The sequence below is a fragment of the Telopea speciosissima genome, chromosome 1 (assembly GCF_018873765.1).
Source record: "Telopea speciosissima isolate NSW1024214 ecotype Mountain lineage chromosome 1, Tspe_v1, whole genome shotgun sequence".
NCBI classification, from domain to species: Eukaryota; Viridiplantae; Streptophyta; class Magnoliopsida; order Proteales; family Proteaceae; genus Telopea; species Telopea speciosissima.
Genome location: NC_057916.1, coordinates 26,183,514 through 26,210,008, shown reverse-complemented (window position 1 = coordinate 26,210,008; position 26,495 = coordinate 26,183,514). Strand labels below are relative to the sequence as shown.

Genomic DNA, 26,495 nt, shown 5'->3' with positions numbered 1-26,495 from the left:
TCAACGTCGTCTGTGCGCCACTCCCAAACCCTGATTTGATTCTGATGTTCGTGGACACAGCATTTCTGATGGTTGTAAATGTTATGAGAGAGACATGTATTCCTGTATGCTCCCTCGGACCAGGATCCTCTACAACACCGACGGGGTGGCAGTGTACATCTGACGGCACAGCAGAGGTCAAGTGGCACACATGGCACACATGGCCTCTGCTGTACCGTCGGATGTGCACTGTCGCCCTGCCGGTATTCTAGAGGATTTTTATCCATGCTCCCTCGAATTCTGTGATTATTACTGCTAAAGATTAGAAGTTTTTCTTAAAATCGCAATAATTTGATTGTATAATCCTATAGAATGTAAACTAATGTCAGATACTGGCAAATCTTATCTCTCTTCTTAAATTAACATGAGTTTTTCAAGGAGAAAATTTGTTGCGGACGAATATGCTATCATAGGGAAGAACCCAAACAAACAATCACGCACAACACAAGGAATTTACTGTGGTTAGAAATTTTTCACTATTTCCTGGAAACTTTCTAGACCACTTTTCACCTCACAAATGTTTCCTTTCGTTTGTTGCTTGGGTTTTCACATATATAGGAAAATCCAAAACCCTAATCCCCATACAATTATAATTATACCCACATCCATGTAATTGACCCAAAAGTTGCCCCAATAACAGATATTGAACATTTTCAATTATGTAGACCCGTAGAATACAACACACAGAAAAATCCAACAAAATTTTTTACCCAACAAGAAACGAGGCGTTTCTCATAATATTATTTTTTATCTCTACACCCCAGTCCCGAGACACAATCGGAAGCAAAATGACCACCCAACACCCATGAAAGATGAAAATCCCAGCCCCTATGATACCAATTAATGCATATACTCCCCCACTTAGAACACTGACCCATTAATTAAAACAAAACAACCCAAGCCTTAATATATGGTGATGTGAATCTTACAACTGCATCCATAATAAGGGTGCCAAAATCAAATGGAAACTGTTTTCTCCAAAATGTTTTCAATGTACTTTCAACTAAACACTTCATTGAAAAGATTAAATGTTTCGTATGGGTGAAGAGATTTGGTCATGTGACAACATTTTGATTGGAGCCTTGGTTCACCCTATTGTGATGTGACGCTATGTTGAAAATTTAATTGCCTTTTTCTTAATCGATTTCACTTTCAGTTAAAATAATGAAAGTGAAGCAGTTAGAGATAGATTAGATGAACCAAAACATGTTGATTTGGGGTATAACCCTTCCCTCGGGATGATGAAATATCACAATTATATAGGGGAAGCAAGTGCCACGCTGGGAGAGTACTGCCAGGTCAGCTATGAGTGTGATTGGACCACCCAATATTATCAATATGTGGTTACTATCTCTATTTATCAATTCGGTAATAGGTCAGCTATCGAATAATTTTTCTATTTTTTATTTCAAATGAATGATACCTCTCTATAAATGTATTTAGAACTTGATATGTGTGTCATATTACTAGGGCTAAAACATTAAAGTTACAAATTATTTAACATCTTGAGAGTTGTTTTTATGAAATCCATATTTTTTTTGGTAAACTTTAGAATTGGTCTTTTGGACATTACAATATATACGTAGGGGTGTCAAACCCTAGCCCAAATTGATAAAGCTAGACCAAAATGATCGAAAAAGCCCAAATCAAATCAAATCAAATCGAACCAAATACTTATTGGTTTGATTTTGAATTGGGGTATTGTGGAAGCGGCTGAAAATCGGATAGCATCGAAACGATCGAAATCACATCGAACATGGATAACCAGATTGAAACCGAATCCAATTAAACTGATACGAAAATGAAAATATCATTAAAAAAAAAATCATAATTATGTATATAATATACATGGTAAATTGAACCAAACCCGAGATAAGAAAATCATATAAGAAATCGAATCCAAATCAGATCAAAATCGAAACCTGTTGAAATTGATCCTTTCCTTATTGGTGTGATTTTAGATTCACCTCTTTCTACACCGAATTATATATATATATATAAGATTAACTCACCAATGAGCGGGTGCCACATGGTAGGGACTCAAGCCCAAAGCCACATAAGCAAGCTAAAACGTGATCAATTCAAGGCCACAAGGAAACTATTAAGACTAGATTCCTCATGCCAAACTTATGACCAAGGCTTTCCACTTGGCCAACCAACCCGAGACTCTCCATGATGCCAACTATAAGAATTCAGCAGTTTTTGCTCTAATCGATCTCTCATCCAAACTCAAAAGTATGTGTTATGCATGAGCTCAAGACTACCGTAAACCTGAGGCTTACATGAACTCAAGAACATTCCATCCTCGTCCTTTAAATATATCAACAATATTTAAAATACACAAGTGAAAGCATATAATCTTAAGTCTATGCTCTTTTTGTTCTTCTAACTCCACTTAATTGTTGTTTCTTTGAAGTCTGACTTAGGCATCAGAGAATCCCCTAGAGTTCATTCTAATCAGTTCTGTTGCCTTGTTTCTAAACTCTGTGTGTGCAGATTCACCTCAAGCAAATTTCGAAATTATTTCAACCTGACCGCAATCAAACCAAACCAAATCAAACCCAACCCACCGATTGACATCTCCTAATGACATGTATGCAGTTTTGCTCCACTAGGGACCTGGTCCTTACTCCCCAGGTTAAGCCGTGAAGGAGGCACCAAATGGTCCAAATCCCCAATTTGGGAAGAGGGGTATTGTGACTTTGAGGTATTTTCATCTGGTCCACAGAGAAAAGTCAGTGTGCACAGGGTGCAGGTTGCCACGTAAGCGTCACGTGTTAGTATAATAAATAAATCTAGAAGGAGAAGGGACAATTTTGTCGGCCAACAAAGGGATAACTTCGTTGTGTTGTAGACTTGTGGTGACGGAGAGAGAGAGAGACTAACTTAACTCCGAAAGATATATTCTCTCAAATGTCAAATCCCGCTCGGGTCACATCGCTTCTACATGTTTTCTCTCTCCTCCCACCACCACCACTAAGAGGCTAGCTCAGGTTCTCCTACGAGGTTGAGCCGCCGGATCTGATCCTCTAGTGTCGAGTTGTCCTGCAGGACATTATTATCAAGATACAGTAAGATGGAAAATTATCGTCTTATTTCTGCCTGAGCTGTAAGGTTATTTATGTAATATTTTTTCATATGTTCTAATATAATTCTACTTGTGTTAATGCCCAGGCTTTGAGGGGCAATCTAGTAACTAGCCCATCTGATCTAAATCCTAGTTTTCCTATATATACTAGCTAGAGGCAGCAGTCTGGATATTCCAAACTAGATACTCAGGATGTAATGCTTTAAGCAACGTTGTGCTTAAAACCCTAACCCTAACAATCTTAAATCATTAGTATTTCGTTTCTCTACGATCAAGATCCCTTTGGATTTTTGGATTTTTGGATTCACGTTCGGCTTTGAAATTCACAAATCTGGTTTTGAGAGATCGTACTTCACGATTCTGGAATTATTGGCGTTTATCATTCACGGTAGTGCGTTATCCGATTGGCTTTAAAGCTCTCCAATTACTTACTGTTTTGATCAAAGGAAACTACAAAGTACGTTTGCAGAAGCTGTCAGGAGGCCTTTTGTCAAGAGCTCTTCAAATTACACTTCGATTTTTTTGCATCTTCTCAGTGCTTTCATTGTTAGATAGCAAGAGATAAAAAGGGTGAATGTATTAAGTGCTTTCAAAGGCATTAATTGCTTTGAATTGAAAGGGCTTTGTCACAAGATTCGTTTCTCTTGATTTTATTAAAAAAAAAAAAATCAAAAGAAGAAGTGATTTGACCTTTGGCAGAATCTTTCTTCAAAGTTATTATTTGATTAGAGAAAGTCAAAAGTTGATTTGCGTGGTGATTCTCAAGGCTGTTTGATTTGTTGGATTTGAAAAAAAAAAAAAAAGAGGAAAAATTCGTACAAACTCTCCTTTCATTCTATTGGTTTCGGTTACCTGTCCGTGACCAGCAGCCATCATTAGCCACCAACGATCGCATCTGCAGCCAGTGTTAGCAGTCAGCGATCCACGTCAACAAGCACCAACGTGCACATCATAAGTGTCGATGCCGCTGCACCGCCACTTTCTTTTTCTCCGTCGTCTAAATCCAGGGTTCTTCATATCAGGTGTGATTGTTCCTTGAAGTATTTATTTTTATTTAAATTTTTACTTGGGCATATAAACAAATCGTTTAACAATGGAGAAACACGCTGTTCCAATTGAGATGATCAAATTGGAAAGCTTTAGTAGCTCTGAGTTCAGTTCTTGGAAAAGAAGGACTCAGTTTGGATTGAAGTACCTCAATATTTTCTACACTGTAGTAAATAAATTTTCTGATTGTACGGACCTAACTGAAGCCCAATGGATAAGTGATGAGGACTTTTGCAAAGACTACCTATTGAACTGCCTGTCAGATAGGTTGGCAGAGACCTATAGTAAATATGAGACTGCAAAAGAGATTTGGAAAAACCTAGAAGCCCAATTCAAAAAGGAGGAGGACCTATCAAAAATTCACTTAGTTGACAAGTTTATGGACTTCAAATTTCAAGAAGATAAGGAGATACTTTCACAAGTAACAGACTTTGAGAATTTGAGAACAAAATTGAACCAAGAAAACATCCCTGTTGTTGATGCATTCTTAGTGGGTGCAATTATCTTTAAGTTACCCTCTACCTGGCATTCCTTTAAAACTGAGATGCACAGAAAGAAAACACAAGTGGGGCTGGATGATCTCAAACGGTTCATTAGAATCGAAGATGAGAACAGAGCCAGAAATAACTTGGAGATGGTGAAACAACAACAGGCATATGTCAATTTGGTTTCACAACCCAAGAAATATCCTAGGCAGTCCAAGCCACCTAAGAAAGAACCCCAACAGTTGGAGGCTAAAAAGACTAATTTTAAAAAGAGGGGCAAGTGCCGCAACTGTGGAAAATGGGGTCACTATGCATCTGAGTGTAGGGGTCCTAAGAAAGGGAACACTGACACACCACAGAAGGAAGTTCACATGCTGGTGGACAAGACTGAACCTACTAACTTTGTTGCCATGGTTGGCAAGGGTAAGGGGTTGGCCAGTACATCTTCAGATTGGTGGTTAGACTCTGGAGCGACTTGTCATGTTCGCAATAGCAAGGACCTGCTCACTGATGTTGTTCAAGTAGCAGAGACTGTCACTGTTGCAAATGGAGACGTTGTGAAAGTGGCTCAACAAGGGACAGCGAACCTGGTTCTATCATCAGGTAAAATATTAATTTTGAAAAATGTTAAAATCTTTCCTGATTTTGAAAAGAATTTAATTTTCATTGGAATTTTGCTTGATGCTGGCATGTCTATTACTTTTAGTAGTGGTAGAGTAACATTGTCTGTTAACTCCTTTTATTTTGGATGTGCTTATAATTTGAATGATATGTTTAGGTTGAGTTTAGCTAATGAGACAATAAACCAGGTTAACCATAATTCACTTGATCCCAAAATACTACATTGTAGGTTAGGACATGTGAACTATAGGAAAATGCTCAACCTAGCTAAAACTCATAATTTACCATTAGACACTTCAATTAGATTTAACAAATGTGAAGTGTGTGCTCAAACCAAAATAACTAGAAAATTGTTCAGACCGATTTCTAGAAGCACTCAACTTCTTGAACTTATACATTCAGACATTTGTGACTTTAAAAGCTACACAACTAGAGGAGGTCAAAAGTATTTGATAACATTTATAGACTATTTTTCTAGATATTGTCATTTATACCTGTTAAAATCTAAAGATGAAGCTTTTGAAAATTTTAAAATATTTAAGAATAGGGTAGAAAATCAGTTGAACTTGAAAATTAAAAGATTTAGAAGTGATAGGGGAGGAGAATACAAATTGACAGAGTTCAAGGAACTCTGTGCCTCTGCAGGCATAATCCTTGAAGCTACTGCTCCTTACTCACCTCAATCAAATGGCATAGCTGAAAGAAAGAACAGGACGTTAACAGAGATGTTAAACTCCATGTTATTGACAGCTGGTATGCCCTCTTGCTATTGGGGAGAAGCAGTGTTGACTGCAAATCACATTCTAAATAGACTACCACATTCAAAACTGACTTCTACACCTTATGAACTATGGCATAATCATCCCTGTAGATATGACACTCTTAAGGTTTGGGGCTGTATAGCTTATGTTAGGATACAAGACCCTAAGAGACCTAAGGTGGGAACTAGAACAAACACTTGTGTATATCTAGGTTGTGCAGAAGACAGTGCTGCAGACCGATTTTTGGATCTATCAACCAATGTGGTGATAGAATCTAGGGATGCTATATTCTTTGAGGATAAATTCCTTAGAGATAAAGGCCTGACCTTGCCTGGTCTGACTGAAGTGGTTACAGAATCACCTTTGAAATTTGAACCAATTATTTCTGACACTACTCCCACAATGCTCATTGAATCAGAATCTAGAAGAGTATCTACTAGAGATCGAGTACCCAAGAATTTTGGTGAGGATTTTGTGACCTACCATTTAGAGGCTGATCCATCCACCTATAAGGAAGCGATGAGATCTAGGGACTCCCTGTTATGGAAAGAAGCCATTGATGAGGAAATGAGCCCTTTAATGCAGAATGAGACCTGGCACCTTGTTGATCTGCCTAGAGGGGTCAAGATAATAGGGTGTAAGTGGGTACTGAAGAAGAAACTTCATCCGGATGGGTCTATAGCCAGGTATAAAGCACGATTAGTAGCTAAGGGCTATAAACAGGTGAGAGGGATAGATTATTTTGACATCTACTCCCCGGTCTGTCATTTGGCAACAATAAGGATTCTTCTTGCCATAGCATCTATTGAGCACTATGTTGTGCATCAAATGGATGTAAAAACGGCTTTTCTTAATGGAGACCTAACAGAAGAAATCTACATGAACCAACCTGAAGGGTTTGTCATGGAAGGTTCTGAAAAAAGAGTTTGTAAATTAAACAAATCTCTCTCTGGTCTTAAACAAGCACCTAAATTGTGGCATGAGAAGTTTGACAAGACAGTAAAGAGCCTTGGTTTTCAAACCAGTAACTCAGATAAGTGCCTTTATTTTTTGTCTGAGTCAAACAAGGTCGCGAATATTTGCTTGTATGTAGACGACATGTTGATTCTAGGTTCTGATCTCTCTGTAGTGAGTGACATTAAAGAAACCTTGTCCAAAGAATTCGACATGAAAGATCTTGGTGTGGTAGACAACATTCTTGGGATGAGAGTAAGCTTCAGTGAGCAAGGGATCACCCTTAGTCAGGCTCATTACATTGAGAAGCTACTTTCTAGTTGGGGATACAGTGATTGTAAACCGATTGAGACACCCTATGACTATAACAAACGGTTGAAACCTAACACAGGTGACACCGTGAATCAGTTAGATTATTCTAAGCTGATTGGTAGTCTCATATATGCAATGAGTTGTACTAGGCCAGACATAGCCTTTACGGTAGGCATGCTGAGTCATTTCACTAGTAATCCTGAAAAAGAGCATTGGGATGCCCTATCGAGGCTGATGAGATACCTTAAGGGTACTCAAGGTTATGCTTTATGTTATACTGGACATCCTCCAACTTTGGAAGGATATTCTGATGTATCTTGGTGCTCAGATTTGGGAGACAGCAGATCCACCAGTGGTTATGTATTTACACTAGGAGGAGCAGCTGTAGCATGGAAATCCAAAAGACAGACTAGTATTGCTCTGTCATCTATGGAATCAGAACTTTATGCTCTAGCTTCTGCGGGAGATGAAGCAGAGTGGATAAATGATCTGATCATGGATATTCCATTGAGAAGTTTTAAGTTAAACTCTATATCTATATTCTGTGATTATCAAGCAACCAAGACGATTGTGAATAACTCACTCTTTAATGGTAAGAGGAGACACATCAGGCTGAAACAGGCTATGTTGAATTATAGAACAGAACAAGGGATTATCACTTTGATTGATGTGAGATCGAAGGATAATACGGTAGATGCCCTTACAAAGGGATTGAACAAAGATCGAACATTCAAAACTACAGGGGAGATGGGGTTAAAGACCATTTAGTCCGGTCTTAACCTAACCCAATATTATTTTGAATTATTCGAATCTCATCTAGCCTTGGTAAGCATTCGGGACAGTTTACATGTTTCAGATAACTTAGTTAGGTTACTAAGTATGGGGGTTTGTGAAACCATTCCAAACTTGATGGTGTAGCAAATTTTCATGTGAAGTCTCCTTACTTTGCTATTCCACAAAGGAATATAAAAAATGTCTGATATATTTCAATGATATTGTGCTAGTCTTTATGTCATTCCAAATTTGATGACATGTCTTTCATAGTATGGTGTACCATTCTAAATTTGATGATACAACATAAATCTATGACTGATATGACGAATACAGTATTCCAAATGGAAACATGGTATGGTCCTTATGATAGAGACTATATATGATCGAGTTCTTGTAAAGAAACTTGATGATGATGCTTATTGTTTTTTGATTTACCTTCAGCTATATATAAAATGTACTAAGTTCTTATTGTTGAACTAGATACTATTGTGCAAATGATTGAATTCATAATATCTTATGAAATTCATATTTGACAAATTACAGAGAATGACGAAGATGGAGGAGAATGGTTGAATCTGGATCTCGATGAGGATGACTTACTTGATGAGTAAAGTCATATGGATTGCAAGGACTTTTCCTTTTGATTATTTCTTTTGGTTTAGCCACTTGCATGTGGAACTTCGGATTTATTGTTGGGTTTAGTTTTGATCTAAAACCCTAGTTTTATTTCTTGAAGTTTACTTATTTCTTATTTGATTTATTGGATTATTGATATTCAATTTATATTGATTCAATTACTGATTGAACAATGGTTCCTATACATGTGTAATGGATATATGTAGAACATAGGAGGAGATTGTAAGGGTATTTATGTAATATTCTTTCATATGTTCTAATATAATCCTACTTGTGTTAATGCCCAGGCTGTGAGGGGCAATCTAGTAATTAGTCCATCTGACCTAAACCCTAGTTGCCCTATATATACTAGCTGGAGGCAGTAGTCTGGGTATTCCAAACTAGATACTCAGGGTGTAATGCTTTAAGCAACCTTGTGCTTAAAACCCTAACCCTAATATGAGCATCTTGCCCAAATGGGACTAAGACGGTCTTTATCGTCTTGCTGTGTCTTGGCAGTAGGGTCTTGTCAGGCAACTCAGTAGTAGAAAATCCAATTTATTGAGGCGATTCACCTCTCTTGGATTCCATCAATATGTGTAACTCAAGCTATACGAAAAATGTTTCCTTCTATGGGAACCTGAGCTGCACTCCATCTCAACGCGTTTTCTCTCTCCCTTCCCCCTATCCGGACAAATGTTTAATTATAAAACAATTTTTTAGAGGCAACAGACAAAGATCTTACAATCACAGTGACTCTAGGTGGTGGAAAGGTTGCGATTGAAGATGATATGTATTCCGCGACATTCAAAACCAGCTAAAAGCTTTAGCTTACATTTTGGAAAGATACATTAATAACGTACAATATGAGTAGATGATGATATAGACAATGTACAAGCTGACATTAAGTGTGATTGTCAATTTTTTTTTTTTTTTTTTGGATGAAAGTGTAATCACACAAACCACATATCAATCCTAAAAGGTTAACCAACTTTTAAGAGTGTGATTGCCAATATATTATGCCATGCATGTGCCATATATATATAAATGATGACCATCTAAGAATTGCTTCCCTTCTACTACGGTCGAAGAAATCCGGCCAATTCTAGTATTTGTGATACTATTTATATTTCGTAAATAAAAAATATGAAAAAACATTTTTTTTCTTATGGTAAATAATGTCTTTTACATGGATAATGATAACTATTGAAAATAATATAATGATAACTCATTTTCAACTTGGCATAATCAAATTTATAACTCTATAATCCTCTTTATTTGAGATGAACTTCTCCAAAGTTTGATTTTACTTATAGGACAAACTAGCTCGTATCTGAGCTGATATCCATCGTGATTAAGGGACTGGTATACATAGGATGACTTCAATTGAGGGTAGAGAGGTAGGGACAGATTTTAAGGGTGAGTTCTTTTGAGGTTTGTAATATCAGTTAAAATTGATTTTAAAAAACGTAGATAATAAGCAAGTTATACCGACCATTAGATCGGTTAGATTAAAATCACTACATAGCATTTATGTAAAATAATCTACTTAATTAGGTAACTAACACCCCCTTTATCAATCCTACTTAATCATCTCTCTCTCTCTCTCTAACCCATGACCAAGGGTAATCACTAATCAGGATTTTCGTCTTAAAAGGTGTTTCAAAGGAAAAACAACTGTAAATCTGATCAAGACCAGACGGAACCAAACCGAACCGGACCAAACCAAATTAAGATCGTATGGATAGTGGCAAAGACAAAAACTGTTATAACCAAGGTTTGGAGTTGGGGTCTCGACCCTAGAAGCCATGAATGTATTTGTTTGAACATCCATATATTGTTTCAGTTTATTTGCAAATACACATTTAATTACCTGGAAAATTACACTGTTACATACTTTTTTTTCTTTTCGCCCTCCCTTCCCCTCCCCCTCTCAACAACAAAACTGAACCCACTATCAGGCCCTACATCATCTCATCTATCTCAACATCTTTGCTGCAATTCATTCTACATGGCAGGTGTAGGAACTACGAATATGATGTTGCGGCCCATGAAGGTTGGGTTTTAGTGCAAGTTTTACAGAGCAGGAAGCCATAGAAGAAATGCTCTCCGAGTGTACGAGGGGTAGATTGGGTCAGCCTAGTATGGGATAGGTTAATCTGTAACTGTTTTCTTCGGCGGTTTTCACTCTAAGCAGTTTTCACTCTGGTGGTACGTAGTCTCCCTGGTGATCGGAGTTCAGACCTCTTCTTACTCATCACAGGGTTTTACTTTAAAGCTACACTAAAAAGGCTTAGAAATCAATCCATCTGTAGATTCACATTATAGGAATCCCACATGGTTACAATTAGCAATCTGGAAGAAGATGATTTAGGAGGTTAGATTACAGACCTCGATCACGATCAGTGCATATTAACATAGCAGTGCCCTAAGAGGTGCGATAGCATTCTTAAAGTGAAGGACAAAATGTGAGGGAAAGATCGAGGATCTCCCTGCTCCAATCCACATCCAATAAAGAGCCATTCGAATATCATTTGCCATACCAACCCTGCAACCCACAGCCTCATTGTGGCCCGTTTTGGAGTTGTTTTGAGTCTATGACATGTTGATGCAACAAAGTCCATTTTAAGGGTACTGTTATGCTAAATCCACAGGGATTCGTTTAAATAATGATTTATTTTCAGTTACATATGTCGCATTGCCAACATTTTATAAGTGAATTCATCCCAAAAAAACCATGTAACACAAAATGGAATCCAATATCCAACCGATTAACATTTTCTAAGTGAATTCATTTTGCCTTTGTGATGTTATAACAGATCCATATCCTCTACTTCCAAAGCTTGTACTTCTATCCTACTTCCATGAGCTCCCAGTGTGCCACCTGGCTTGACATGCATCTACCAGTTGAGATTGAAAAAATTCAAAATTTTTTGAAAACCTCATAACATTATGTTTAAACCACCTTAGACCCCAAACCAAATCCATCAACCGGTTCGGCTCATCAATCCAAACCGATTTCACTCAAACTCACACTCAGCTGGGTTTCAAATCGATTGGATGCTAAAGACGGAAGCTCTCTTGATCTGGCTTAACGCAGCTCTCCTCCACTGAAGACTCGATTCGCTCCTACTTCTGAACTCTAAGCTATCTTCCTCCCTAAACATTGAACCCTAACTATCATTGATGCCCTCTTCTTCGCTTGTATCGTGAAGCTCTGTTCGTCGTTGGTTTGGGAACCCTAACCAAGGAAACTCTGTTCGCTATTGAGAGGATAAAAATCCTCTCTCAAGCTACTTCGATTACTCTTCTTCTCCTTCCTCCTCTTCCTCCAACTACTCCTTAACGTTTCAGGAGTGGCTGTGAACTATGGTAGAGATGGGTTCTTGATTTATCTATCGATGAAAATTGAAAAAAACTGAGTAAGGGCGGGTTTTTGTTCTTTTTTCACTCACTAAAAATAGAGGAGCTGCTGTGAGAAGTAATATTAGAGACTTTTTCAACTTTTAAGGACTAGAGTTTTGTGGGACTTGATAAATGTGAAATTCTATTATTTTTCCTCTTCCTCCTGCAAATGACGATGGTGTTGGGTGATTATTCCTAAAGAGGATTTAACAAACAGAGTAGGGGAGGTTCTTTTTGCATCCTGTGCTATAGATGATTCGAGCTGAACATTGAAGGGGTGGGCTTCTCCTGGAGATGGATTTGTAAATTCCAGTTGCAAGAATTGGTCATATCTGTGATTGTTGAGAGTTTGAAAGCCAAAACTTTTCAGAGGACTGAAAACTAAAGCAAGTCCGAGTCTCTAATTTTGATTTAAGAGAAATTCCTGTAACATTTGTACAACCTCTTCGTAGAGAGGATTTTCTCTCTCTAACTACTCCGATTACTCTTCCCCTTCCTCTTCTTCCAGCAATTGCTCCATAACGTTTCAGGAGTGAATGTGAACTATGGTACCTTGCTTCACTGACCGTATCAACCCCTTCCTCCTTGCCTTGCCACCTCCATTGTCGTCTGGGGTGAGGGTAGAGACTTACCCGGGTTAGAGTCTGTGGGTAGAGTAGCCAGGTTAATATCAAGGGAAATTAGAGAAGAAGAAAGAAGACGATGATGGCCCCAAATCGATTTGAAACCCTAGCTGAGTGTGAGTTTGATTGAAATGAAATGGGGCAATGGAGAGGTTCTCCCGGATGTGGAGCGGTGGAGAAGCTCTGCAACTCAGTTTTAGGGCTTTTGTTCAAAATGAAATGGGGATGGGTTTAGTTTGAGTGAAAATGGTTTGGTTAGAAGTGGGCTAGGTTTGAGTGAGATTGAACCGGTTGGGTTGGGTTATTTTGGGGTTTATGGTGGTTCAGACAGGTCTCATCACTAATTCAAAAAAGTTTTAATTAATTCAAGAACAACCGTTGGATGGTCATAAAGACAGGTGGCGCGCTGAGAACTCGTGGAAGTAGGATGGAAGTACAGCTGATGGAAGTAGAGGATGTGGATCCTGTGATAACATCTAAGTCACCTATCTCTCAACTTATCCAATTGATCTTTTATGCGCGAACCAAACATGTTGAGATAGATTTTTGTCCGGGACAAAGTCACATAGCGCTGCGCCACTTTATCGCAGACTCTCAATATTCAGTTACCTTGCTCATGGCTGTGATCTTATCTCTAACTCATCTTTATCTCTTTCCACTTTCCGTATGTAACTTATTTCATTCCTTGTGTAATATGATCTCTAGTCTTATACGCGCCTCTAAATTGTAGAATAGAGCCATAATACAATATTGAATTCCGCTTCTCTAATTCTACAGAGTGAGCTACCATTCTAGTAGTGATAATCTAAAAACACTTACTAAATAAATTTTCATGATTTGCTTCCTCCAATATCTTATTATTGTCATTTGAAGTAACGATAATTATTTCTTATTATTCTAACATACTTATGGATTGGGAGAGCAAAGAACGTAACTTTGCCATAAATTGTTATGGAATTATAACCAATGTGTGCTAGACCATTTTATTGCAGTTTGGAAAGAAGGAAAAGTCAGTGAACACTTGCAACACATTGTAGAGCACAACCGTAACGATTTCTTACTCATTCACACCGCAAAGTTGTCGCATTCTATTTTTATGCAATTAAGCATTCAAGCCTCATGACCTTTGAATTCTGTTGGGTTGTAGCATAACCCATTATCATTTCATGAAGAAGCATCTAAAATGATTCATGACAAGCAGGATTTAAAGAAATAGAAAATTTTGTTTCTAATGTGCCCATTGTTCATGACAATGGGAATTGGCCCTAAACAGTTTTGTCATTTTTGTTGTACATAACTAATAAAGCACATATAAACATGACCATGGTTTTAGTGCACCGTATTGGAATGGGTATCGGCAATACGTAAAACTGATACAGTACCGGCTTAGATCGATTGTATCGGACAAGAATACCTCTGAATTTTCTTTAAAAATCAGTTTTTTGACCATTTTACCCCTTATCTATACTGTGCTACCGATACGGTATCAGCACAGTAACAATATCAGTGACTAACAAAATCGGAATCGGGCGATACGATACCGATACTTAGAACCATGAATATGACTGTGTGATGGAAATAATCTAATCATATGATGGAGGAGGCCGGAGTCGTCCATAGGTGCCAAGTGTTAAGCAAATGGGAGAGGGGAAGCAAACATGGCCTTGATTTTGTTAGATGGGGTTAAAATTTTACAATTAGATAGATCCCGAGGTCCCCCAATTGCATGTCAAGTTTCAGCCCATCGGAGTTTTCTATCTATTAAACATAATTCAGGACCTTATGAGAGTGTACGGTCCACACAAGGGGAAATCTTTATATATATGATGGTTATGTTTGAATTTGAAGTTGAAATTTGATATGTGTCTGAATTAAACAATTCAAAAAATGCACGTTGGTCAAATTCATATCGTTACAAATCTAGTTGTAACCAAAATGTTTACAATTATTTTTTCTTTTTCAAAGTAACAGTTAAGTAATCAAATGTATTGAAATTTAAAGAGGAAAAGGAATGGAATGGAGGAAAATGGAAAATATATGAGCTGTCAAGTTGTGTTGAATTAGGTTCCATTTGTTTCAAGAGAAAAAAAAAAAATTAATTGGACTTTGTTCTATTAAAATTTATTTTATATTTCTTCAATAATTGACTATTTGTACATTACCCAAAAAAAAGAAGAAGCAAATTTAGGTATGGTTGAGTGGTATGAGCTGTCAAGTTCTATTGAATATAATCCATCTTTGTATTAGGGTTGGTGTCCTCCATGATGGCAATTTTCTCATTGATCAAAATATAATCTCTTTTCTTTACTTTCCTTTTAAATATTAATATAAATAAAATAAAATTCAAATCATTTTTTAAAATTTAAATCATTAGACAAAAAAATTTGCCATGATGATAGTGTGCAGATTCCTGAGCACGCTCTTTCAAATCTCACGTGTGAATCCTACGTTATCACTCCTAATTAGAACCCACCCCTTACTGGATGATGTCGATTTCCCACCCCCCCCCCCCCCACTCCCCACCCCCTCATTGATGAAAATTGTGTCTTTTAACATAGAAATTTTTATTTGTAAAAGTTATAATTAGAAACCGTAATCCTAAATACCATGAAAATTTTTACACTGTAAAGTTTGACAATAGAAACCCTAAATGTCAATATCGATACAAATCAAGGATTCCTAAAACCATGTTCAACCCTAAATTTCAAATAGGCTAAAAAGTCAGAAACAGAATAATGAAGAAAAAGAACGAAAAAATGGGAAAGGTCATAAAGAAAAGAAGAGAAGAGGGATCCTGTTCTCACTTTTTCATCGGCGGGGATTAGTAAATCAATATAGGATGACGTGAGTCTTAGTGTCTTACACCTGATTCTGTGGTCAGAGCTTACAACGGATATGGTGTGGGTGGGTGAACCAATGCAAGGAGAAGATTGAAGAATTTGAAAAAACCAAACTAAAAAAGTATCGGGTACGGCATGATCTATGTATTAAAATCCTCTACCAGTGGGGCGGTGGTGCACATCCGATGGTACAGCAAAGATTATGCATGTCATGTGTGTCATCCAGTTGCTACTGTGGCATCGGATGTGCACCGCCACCCCGACAGTATTGCATAGGATCTAGGTCTGATGCACCATTTGAAAAATTATCCTCTCCAAATTTATAAAGCTCAATAATGCAATAGTATCAGGTGGAGATGTCGAGACATGATAGCTTGGACATCCAACGATCTGAGTTCATTGATTATGTTGAACTCAGACAGTTGAATGTAAAAACCATCACATGTCAACATCTCCACCTAACATTCTTGCTCTACCCAATTTTAGAAATTGAAAAGAATAATAATCCGCACCATTCGCGATACTCGACACATCTGACATGACATAATAACAGCAGAAAATAATTTGAGACTCCGATGGTAAAACCCGCTCTTGCTGACTTTGATAGAACCGACCTTTCACTGACCACGCGCGGCCATAGAAAGCAATACGTCATTTTTGCTCTATTTTTTGTCTCTTGTTTGCATGCAGCTCAACCTCAGGTCCTCAGCAGCTATCTCTGATCTCTCCATCCCATGCTTACCCTTTTGCCTTGTCAGCTATCCAAAGTCAATAATCAAATTTCCAAATCTGTAATTTTGATTTTTATTTTTTTTTCACTGAGAGGGTTCTGTAATAAGTAAATGAGGAAGAGAAACTACCTAAAGCCTTAAGAGTTCCAGATATGCACTGAAAGTTGTCCAATGGAAATAAATAAATAATCTCCACTTAAAAAATGTTCGACTATGTTTTACGGTTTTGTTGAAGGATTGTGACAATTTAAAACTATAAAATAGGTTGCGTTCTATCTTATCTTGCGACTCTTTAACCCATTAATTAAATTTTTATTCAAAAGGCATTTTCATTTCTTTTAAGACCATTTATTGCTTGAGAAGAAACCTGAAACATACAAGATCAATTTTAATGACCAAGAGAACATAAGAAAAATACTTCTTTGGATTGAAAAGATATAATGGAACTTCTATATTGTCTGCTAGCTTCGACTTCATTTCCCATGAAAATGGAAGAAACTTTAAAAACCAACAAAAAAAGTCTATTGTTGTCACATATCTAGTTAGTTGATCAGCTTTATGAATCACATTTTCTCATTGTGATTCATAACCTAGAATATTCCTTTGTCTTCCAGATGTTATTCTTCTGAAAGATCCTGAGAAATTTTTACTTTATAATTTATTTTCCCACTATAATAGTATTCCCATGAGAAATAAATTATTTATTTATTAATGCTTTCTTTTACGTAAGGTAAGTTAGGTCAAATTTAGTGGCTAAGAGAATCCAACAAAAATATTATCATTTCAAATAGAAAATTTGATTGGGTGTATTTAAGTTAATTTATATTCTCTAAATGTCAATTCAAGTTAAAATGAAAGAAGATATATATATTTTTTTAATAAACTTTAAGAGAAAGGGTTCTCTAAGCAATAGTGGCAGATCGCACTTCATTACTATATCATACATAAGAAAAAAGCGAGGTCATTCATGTTAGGAGGAGAGAGATGGACATAGAGGTGGTAGTGTACCTTGTCACGATGGCTCAAAGAATCTTTTTCCAAACTTCAATTAAAGGTGTTAAAACTCTGCTTCCATACCCCCCTTTCATTTCTTTTTTGAGATTGTTCCATCTACAATTGGATGTGACAAGGGAAACAATGTTCTACACAATTACTTTGATCTAGTTAAAGCATGGTTGGTTTCCCAAACTACTCTTTTGAGTGCATCATTTATGTTTCTTTTGGGACTTGTAAATAATTACGAAAAGAAAAGGAAAAAAAAAAAAAAGAAACTTTCTCCCAAATATTGAGAAAATGGGAGAGGGTCGGTTCTCTGAGCAAATGGCATAGAAGAGCACAACAATGTGTGACAAAATAGTATCATACATTAGAGAGCAGGGAGGTCATTTCATTTGAAGAGAGAAATAGAAACATAAGTCTAGCACACCTTACCTCAGCAGCTCATAGAACCTTTTCCCTATGAAAATATAGGGTTAGAGAGATATCTCTAATTGTTAATCTCTATAATCATATGGCATTTCTCTTTGCTTTTTGATTTCATTTCTTTTTACGACTTATGGCAAGTTTCATCATAATCACATACTGCCAGACAATGAAATAAATATTTGAAAAAAATGTAAAATAAATAATTTTGAAATAATTGTACACTAGTATTTTTTAAAATAAGAGTGAAAATGTTCAATAACATGATGATGCATATTATTCACATGGGGTACAAAGAATGACATAGTTAGTCTTAACCACACCATATCAAATTGTCAAAACGATTAATTAAATCGTCTATATGGCAGAAACATTGGCCTTGAAGTGTAAAAGCAGACCCTTTCATGCTAATATTTCATAAAAGGGACTGTCTAAATGACACCTCCACAGGTGTATTTTAAACATGTAATCTCTTTTGATTATCTATTGTCTTACTCATAAGTTCTTAAAGTATTGGTAAAAAAAAGATTTTCTAAATAATTTGAAAGTGACTTACCATTATGTAATTCTCAAGAATTTTTATTCTCTTATATGTTTTTTAAATATACATGTGAAATGGCAACATTTTTTTATTAAATGAAAAAATCTGTTATATAAAGGCCAAAAAATAAAATAAAATTATAAATTATTTGATACTTTAAAGAGTGACAATAAGAAAATCGTTATATATAGTGTTTGTGACACATATTTCATAGTAAAATATTATAATAAGCATACATATCCATCTCATAATCAACATGTTTAGACTTGGATTTTTTGTTGGTTGGTGTAAACATGTGTGGACATTAGATGGTTGAGTTTGTTAAACAGATCATTTGGCGTTCTGTTTTGTGTAGAATTAAAGTGATCGAAGAAAACAACAAAAATATTGGATTGAGTTTTCTTTCATCTTCTTTCATCTTATTCATCGTTGGCCATTTTTTTGCCTTGGATGGTGTTGTTGTCGGAAAGTAGCTGGATGACGTGGAGACTTGCAAAAGGAAGATGACACTAAAGAGGCCCAGAGCGGACTCCGAGGGGGGATTCTCCGATGCCAAAGTCAGTACTGCAGAACAATAAGAGAAGGGTACTGAAAGAGTCAAAATCAGAAAAGTGATTGTACCTCTCGGTGGTCCCCCTCCCTCTTTATATAGGGCTTGCAGTTACCGAGGCGGTAAAGACTTCAATTTTCGTACACCTCTCACCTGGGCCTTTGGTTGGGTTTCGTGTTCCCCAAGTCTAAGGGTTGTTTCCGTTGCGATTGCATCAGTGATCAGAGTCCCACTAGGAGTGTGGTATGTTGCATTGGGAGTCGTGCAACTCAAGTTGCCTTCCATGTGTCCGTTTTCTATTAGCGGGCTATTATTTGGTATAATAGATGGGTACCTGGGAATAGTGAAGGGCATTCTCGAATCCCGACCACCAATAAATAGAGGATGGGAGAAGCAATAATAACCCTACATTCGTGGGTGTTTCTTTCCTATAAACAAATGAAAACTTTCTTAGAGATGTTTTCTTTTATTTCTAACCAAACACTTAAACCCTTTATTGGAAGGATCAAGTTTTCGTATGGGTGATCCAAGAGATTTGGTCATGTGACAACATAGTGATTGGATCCTAGGATCAACCATGGTGATGTGACACTCTATTGAAAAACATTTTCTTAATTAGTCCATTTCACATAAATATTGAAAGGTGAAGCAGTTAGAGATTAAATAAGAGATGGTCCAAAACATGGTGATTTGGGGCATAACCCATCCCTTGGGCTGATGAAAGATCATAATCATATTGGGGGAAGCGAGTGCCACATTGGGAGAGTACTGCCAGGTCAGCTATGAGTGTGATTGGACCCACCTAATATTATCAGTATTTGGTTACTATCTTTATTTATCAATTCCATGATCAGCTACTTAATCCTTTTCTCCATTTTTCTTTTAATTTAATTCTATCTCTATACATTTTTAGGTCTATTTATTATTTAGAACCCTCAGAGGATAAAAAAAAGTACAAATTATTTGATAACATGAAGGGCTGCTAACCGCTAATAAGAAAATATCTATTTTTTATAATTTTAGAGTTGGTCTTTTCGGCATTGCATTATTTAGGGAGGGACAAACCCTAATCTGAACCAATGAAACTCGATCGAATTGACTGAATCTTTATTGGTTTGATTTCAGATTGGGGTTTTGTGAACCAACTAAAAACCGAATTGCATCGAAATCGATGGAAACTTCATCGAACATGGAAAGTTGGACCAACCGATTGACGCTCCATAGCAATAAGAATGCAGTTTCTAGTTCACTAGGGTCCATCATTGATCTCTATCCCAATTTAGAAAGAGAGGAATTAGTATAATAAATCAAGAGTCTCCAGGTAAACGTCAAGTGAGATACGAATTAGTATAATAAATCAAGAGTTGTGCTAGGGGACAACAAAGTCGGCGATAAAAAACGGAAATGAGAAGGAGCTCACCAAAACGTATTCCTCTACGTTCACTCTGTGTTTCACATTTGATTTGCATTTCTTTTATTAGTGCTGACGTTGCAGAGAGAGAGAGAGAATACCTAACTTAACTTAGAGAGACTTCTTCATTTGTTTGATCATTCACACGTGGGATGGAATCGTAGAGGTAGATTTGCCGTGCCGCCTCCAGAAGAGACCTTCTTGTCCATTCTCATTCCCTTCCCTCATTTCATAGCAGAGCTTACGTGACACATATGACACACATGAAATACATGATCTCTACTGTGTACCACAGAATGTGCACCGCAGGACGGTAATATAGAAGATTTTTATCCCGTCCACATCACCTCTACTCTGTTCCTTCTCTTCCCTCCCCAACCCTTTTGTCCCAAAGTCCCAAACAGGTTTTCTTTCTTTATTACTCAGCTTTTAGAGGGCGGCACAAAATATGATATTACGCGGCGGAATTCGAAACCAACTTATCGATAACAGCTTAGGTGAGACTTAACAATGACTTTTGATCGGAACCGTCCAAGTTAGTTACACATTCTTAACTGGTGGGCGGCTTGGCGCGTCTCGCTTTTTTGCCAATTCCTTTATTAATATTATTAATTTTTTTTATATATATATAAAAACAATAAATATAAATAAGTATAATGCCATTTCACACAATTTTTTTTAAAAAATAGGTAAAAATAATTTATCAATAAATAGAGATTACAGTCTATAGAAAATACACTGATCAACATCCTCTTTTACAATACTACATAGTTCCTTTAAGGGAACCTAGAAGAATAAAAAAATAATTTCATCCATTTCCATGTTCATAGAAGCTATGAAGTCTGTTGGTTGATTTATTTCGCCCCAAACATGTTGAAAAAGATTTAATGGTAGGTTGTCTACCAAATGTAAAATGGCATTTCTTAGATGCTGCATTGCCCAAAAGGACATTGCATACTTCTCCTTGAAATGTTAATAGATAATTTTAAAAACAAATTTAATAGCATCTTTGTAAATTTTCTCCACGCGCGACATCAACCATCTTTAAATGGTTATCATCTCCAAATATGGCACACCATGTTGAGATAAGTTTCCTTAACTATCTATAAAAAAATTTCATATAGATGATGTGGTAAGTCCGATTGTAGGATAGATGGTGGATGGTTTGGATAAACAACTTGTCAAATTTCAGACTCAAAGTCAACCATATACACCCCAATGTCCATACATGCATACGGTTTTCCAACCACTTGACAGCTCTAACGGATTCAAGCTTAATATATGAACAAGGGGATTAGTGGTCCGCAATCTACTTCTCCATAAAAAATTTGGGCACCATTCAAGCGACCACGTGATAATTGTTTGGGGAGACCAAATAAACTTATTTCATCAAGTTGACCAGATATATTTTTCCCTATTCTTCATGTAGTATTTTATTTATTTTTCAATAATTTTAGTTATAATAGAACATAACTCATTACTATTTTCTATATTTTTTATTGGAAAATATATTTTATATGAAATTTTTAAATGAAGGGAAAAGGTTCTTTGGACCGCCAGTGTACCCTGCACCCTATCATCTCCAATTCCTAAAGTGTGGCAGTGTGACAGTGCGACAGTGTTAGGTGGAGATGTTAACACCTAGCAGTTGCCGCATCCAACAGTCCGATCTCATAACCGTGGGATGCAGCAACTGCTAGATGTTGACATCTCCACCTAGCACTGCCACACTGCCACACTTTAAGAAATTGGAGAAGATAATTTTCCCTCACAGTGTAGGTTGTTATTCATTTTTTTCTCTCTTCAAAAACTGAATAAAAAAAATTTTAATGAGTGATTTAGGGGATGTTGGCAGTTCAAAGATCATTCACCCCTAATTGAATTTAGATTTTGATATTGGAATTCATAATAAATTCGAATTCGAATTCTTTTTTTGGTAAATGAATTTCCTCTATGAACCTCTACTAAAATTGAATAGAATCTAGATGCATGATCTGAATTTGATTGGTTCTAAGTTCTAACATAATAAATTGGAATCCATTTGCAGATCCTATATTATGGATTTTGGATTTGTTGACGTGACATTAACCTACACATAACATGATTATTATTTTGGGCAAGAGATCTTTACTTAGTTACATGCTCTCTACACAAGCGACTGTGCCAATGGGGAGCACGCCTTGGTATCTATCCAGACGACAGAGGCATCATATCACGATGCTCTATGAGAGGGCGTAGGAAACACCAAGTAGAGATCCTTTTTCAAAATTTTAAATATATATTTACAATGGGTTGACATTCTCTGTGAGGGTGTGTGGCTTTGCATGATTGCTTGGTATATTATAAGAATTTAAACCCTTGAGTCCTTGACATGAATATTTGACCTTCTCGGTTGTATCTCGGGTTTGGATATAAGTACCCAAGTTGCCTAATCAGAAGATTAATCATAAACCCTAGAAGATAAGGGTAATCGGGAAAAAATGTTAAAGATGTCAGTTAGAGTAAGATGAAGTAGGTAGGGATGAAAATGGAGTGAATACATAGCAAATACACCAACATCAGAATTTGTATCCATTTTAAGATCCATTTTCCATCTGATGGGGATAATATGTTTAACTTGGGAGGGGAATAATTTTGTGGTTCTGTAAACAATATTATTTCTCTACTTAGTTAATAGTATTCTCGTTTTTTTCATAAAAAAAAAATTCCATTTTTGAAAATTGATTAGAATTTAAATAAAAACATAATACATATACATATATAAAGTCTAAAATTCTTAAGTGATTATAAATAGGGAAAATGAAGGATGCCTGGTTGCATGGCCCTTGTGTCCAAACATAGGAGCACATAAAATTACTGCCCCACCCCTCGTAAAATAAAAAATTTCATCCATGTTGATGCCCATACATGCACTTTCATTGGCCCTGCATTGATGTAGGGGCCACCTGACCCTACAACAATCTCTTGCCTTTATAAATAATATTTAAGGCCAAATGTTCTCTGTGTTGGGGTGCAGGTTACGTCTAGACACATGGGGGTGGGCAAAATGACCACCCTACCCCCAGAATGGCAGACCCATTTGTCTAGGTGCAGGCTGCGTTGCGGCACAAAGAACATCAGCCCAATATTTAATTATAATTGGAGCGAATATTATTAAAGCGGATACATCAATATCCAAATATCTATAATCTTTTTGCCCTTTTAGTGGATCATATGCACGTACCATGAGAGCCAATCACATTTTAATTTTGTTTCCATAAAAACTCTTCTTTCCCTTATAAATGGTAAAAATAGGATAAGTGGTTGGCTCTCACATGTATGTTCACCCATTGGTACGTGCAGTGGAACCGAATTCCTTTTTTTTCTATGAAGGTAAATCATGTTATTTCACATAGATAGTGACAACTATTGAAAATAATATAACGGAAAAAGATTGTTACATTGTCCGTGTGTAGTTTCCCTCTCACATGTATTTTTTATTTATTTATAAAATTATGGGTTCTCACATAAATAATACCTTTTTACTCAACATCTATTGGTGCACTCTGCAAATTCCTTCCCACACCATGGTTTGAGGAACCGGCATTGGTGGATCGGTACATACAAGGGAAAAAATGTAAACAAAAAAAAATTATATTTTCAAAGGAAACAAGGGTAAATCTGTCTGATCCGTATCAATACAAACCGATACAGATTCCGATACTAAAACCATGCCCTAGACGGACTCCACGTGGAAAACCCTCTCCACGTACAATACACCCTATATAAGGATGATGGTTCATCACTTCCAGAAAATAATATAATCCGCAGGCCCAGCGATTCATCGCTGCGATTTATTTATTCCCTTAAGAATAGAAGTTGTCGAAGGAGGACTCCGCGGGAGAGGACGGATCAGCCAGCCAATGGCCATGGCAGATTCCCTCTGTTCTCGCGCACTTTTGCTGCTTCTGATCCTATCAGGTCAAACCAGTCGCCTCACTTGCTTCTTCTTCTTCTTCTTCTATACCATCCATTACTGACAACATCGTATTGCTTGCTCTTTCTTCTCCGTGGATCCATGATGAAGCTTTTTTTACCATGACTTCGTTTTCTTCTTCTTTTATATCAACAGTGAACTATTATTTTCTCTTATTTCCGTTATTTGTACCGGTTCTTTGAGATCGTATTCTTGCAGAGCTGTAATTTTTTGAAAAATCTCAGGAACAGTAGGGGGTTAGTTCGGAGTTCTAGTACTTTTTATTTGAACTTTCTCTAGTCGGTTATTTAATATTTATAAGCATTCTCGAGTTTTTTGTTTCTCCCTGTTTGTTCTGGAATGTGAGTTTTTGGCCGGATTTCGCAACTGTAAATATCTTCTTCTTTAATTGGTAGTTCTTCTCAATCTGAAATCTTGTATTGGAATTTCATCTTCTCAATCTGATCTGTGATTCTACTTTTATATCTTGTCAATTTCCTGAGGAATATTGAAGCTATTTTATGTCCGTTATCATTGTATTACTGTCAATAAATTCTGAACCTCTGGAGCAGGAGAGCCTGCAATTCTCTCCTCGATTTTTCCCTCTTTTCTTTGATCATCATCTTCGTGATTGAAAAGGAAATATGTCACAATTCTGTTTCTCCTGTAGTTCTAGAGAAAATCCAGCAGTCTTATATCTTGACTTTCTGGATTACCAGCTAGTTCATGGAAAGAGCTATATAAATTGTACACCAAGTCTGGATTGGTGGAAGTATTTAATCATTTCATGGTTTTTGACTGAAATCATTCATTTTACAGTAATTTCTGAAGCTTTTTTTCTTGTCCTATTTTTTCAGGTTTAGTTGTTCAGATCCTCAGCGTTGCAGTTGGGATCAACTATGGTCAGATTGCAGACAATCTCCCATCTCATTCGCAAGTTGCGGTTCTCCTTCAATCTAACAACATTAATAGAGTAAAACTTTATGATGCTGATTCAAATGTTCTACAGGTCTTCTCTGGTTCAAATGTTGAGTTCTTCGTAGCAGTAGGGAATAATTATCTTCAAAACATGAATGACCCTAACAATGCTCTGGCCTGGTTGAAACAAAATGTCGAGCCCTATGTTCCCAAGACCAAAATCACCTGCATCGTCGTTGGAAACGAAGTCTTTGCAAGTAATGACAACCAATTAAATTCTTATCTCCTCCCAGCTATGCAGAACATCTACAATGCTCTTGTTACTCTTGGACTAAATGATCAAATCAATGTCTCCACTGCACATTCACTAACTATCCTAGCACAATCCTATCCCCCTTCTTCAGGGCTATTCCAGGCAAATCTTGAACAATACATCCAACCAATTCTCGATTTCCAGTCTCAGATAAAGTCTCCTGTCCTTATAAATGCATATCCCTATTTTGCCTATAAAGCTAGCCCAAACGAGATTTCATTAGATTATGTTCTCTTTGAGCCTAATTCAGGGGTGACTGATCCGAATACAAATCTGAAGTACGATAACATGTTGTTTGCTCAAATTGATGCTGTTTATTCAGCAATCAAAGCTATGGGGCATACCGATATTGAAGTTAAAATTTCTGAGACAGGTTGGCCATCTAAGGGTGACTCTGATGAAGCTGGGGCTACCCCAGTAAATGCAGGGCTTTATAATGGGAATTTGTTACAGAGGATAGAAGAGAAGCAAGGTACTCCAATGAAACCATCAACCCCGATTGACGTTATTATTTTTGCACTTTTTAATGAGGATCTTAAACCTGGGGCGACTTCAGAGAGGAACTATGGATTGTTCTATCCAAATTGTACACCGGTTTACGACATTGGTTTACAGAATTATCTTACTCGGAGGACTACATCTTCAGCGTCCTCTATTAAGGTAAGAAGCAGAGTATATTTACAAAAGCTCTTTGCTATCTTCCATTTTTAGTAAAATTCTTCAAAAATATATATGTGACTTATAGTCTCCTACTCTTGTTGTGGTTACTTATACTTCAGTAGTTTTATCTTTGAGCCAGGTAAATAAATTGAAACTGTAAGTGTAATGGCATGCCTTTCTTGTTCTCTTCATCCATGCAGGCGATATCGATTTCAACTTTGCTGATCTTTTACACAGCATTGTTATTCTTGGCTTGAGGGTGTCCTGTAACTAGCTTCTGGAATAGTTGAAGTGCTAGTGGCATTCAAATCATGGCCTCCTTAATTTTAAGAGGCAGTCTTAGAGGTGAGCCACACAATTCTTTACTATCATATAACAATGGAAATCCCAAGTGTGAGACATGCCATTGAGTGGATTTTTTCCAATGGCT

The 26,495-nt window shown here is 36.8% G+C and overlaps 1 protein-coding gene across 1 annotated transcript; it reads left to right on the top strand.

The window, feature by feature from the left end:
• The first annotated feature begins 24,086 nt into the window (after nt 1-24,086).
• LOC122660944 (glucan endo-1,3-beta-glucosidase 14-like) lies at nt 24,087-26,495 on the top strand. The gene is made up of 3 exons (XM_043856211.1): nt 24,087-24,179; nt 25,032-26,065; nt 26,266-26,495. The coding sequence occupies exons 1-3, from the start codon at nt 24,122-24,124 to the stop codon at nt 26,320-26,322; spliced, it is 1,149 nt and encodes a 382-aa protein (XP_043712146.1). The 5' UTR covers nt 24,087-24,121; the 3' UTR covers nt 26,323-26,495.

What these genes read in the sequence shown, in the direction of transcription:
- LOC122660944 (XM_043856211.1), top strand. Translation starts at nt 24,122, where the DNA reads ATGGCCATGGCAGATTCCCTCTGTTCTCGCGCACTTTTGCTGCTTCTG. An exon ending in GCTGCTTCTGATCCTATCAG is followed by an intron (nt 24,180 to 25,031) that starts GTCAAACCAGTC and finishes CTATTTTTTCAG; the next exon opens with GTTTAGTTGTTCAGATCCTC. An exon ending in CTTCAGCGTCCTCTATTAAG is followed by an intron (nt 26,066 to 26,265) that starts GTAAGAAGCAGA and finishes TCATCCATGCAG; the next exon opens with GCGATATCGATTTCAACTTT.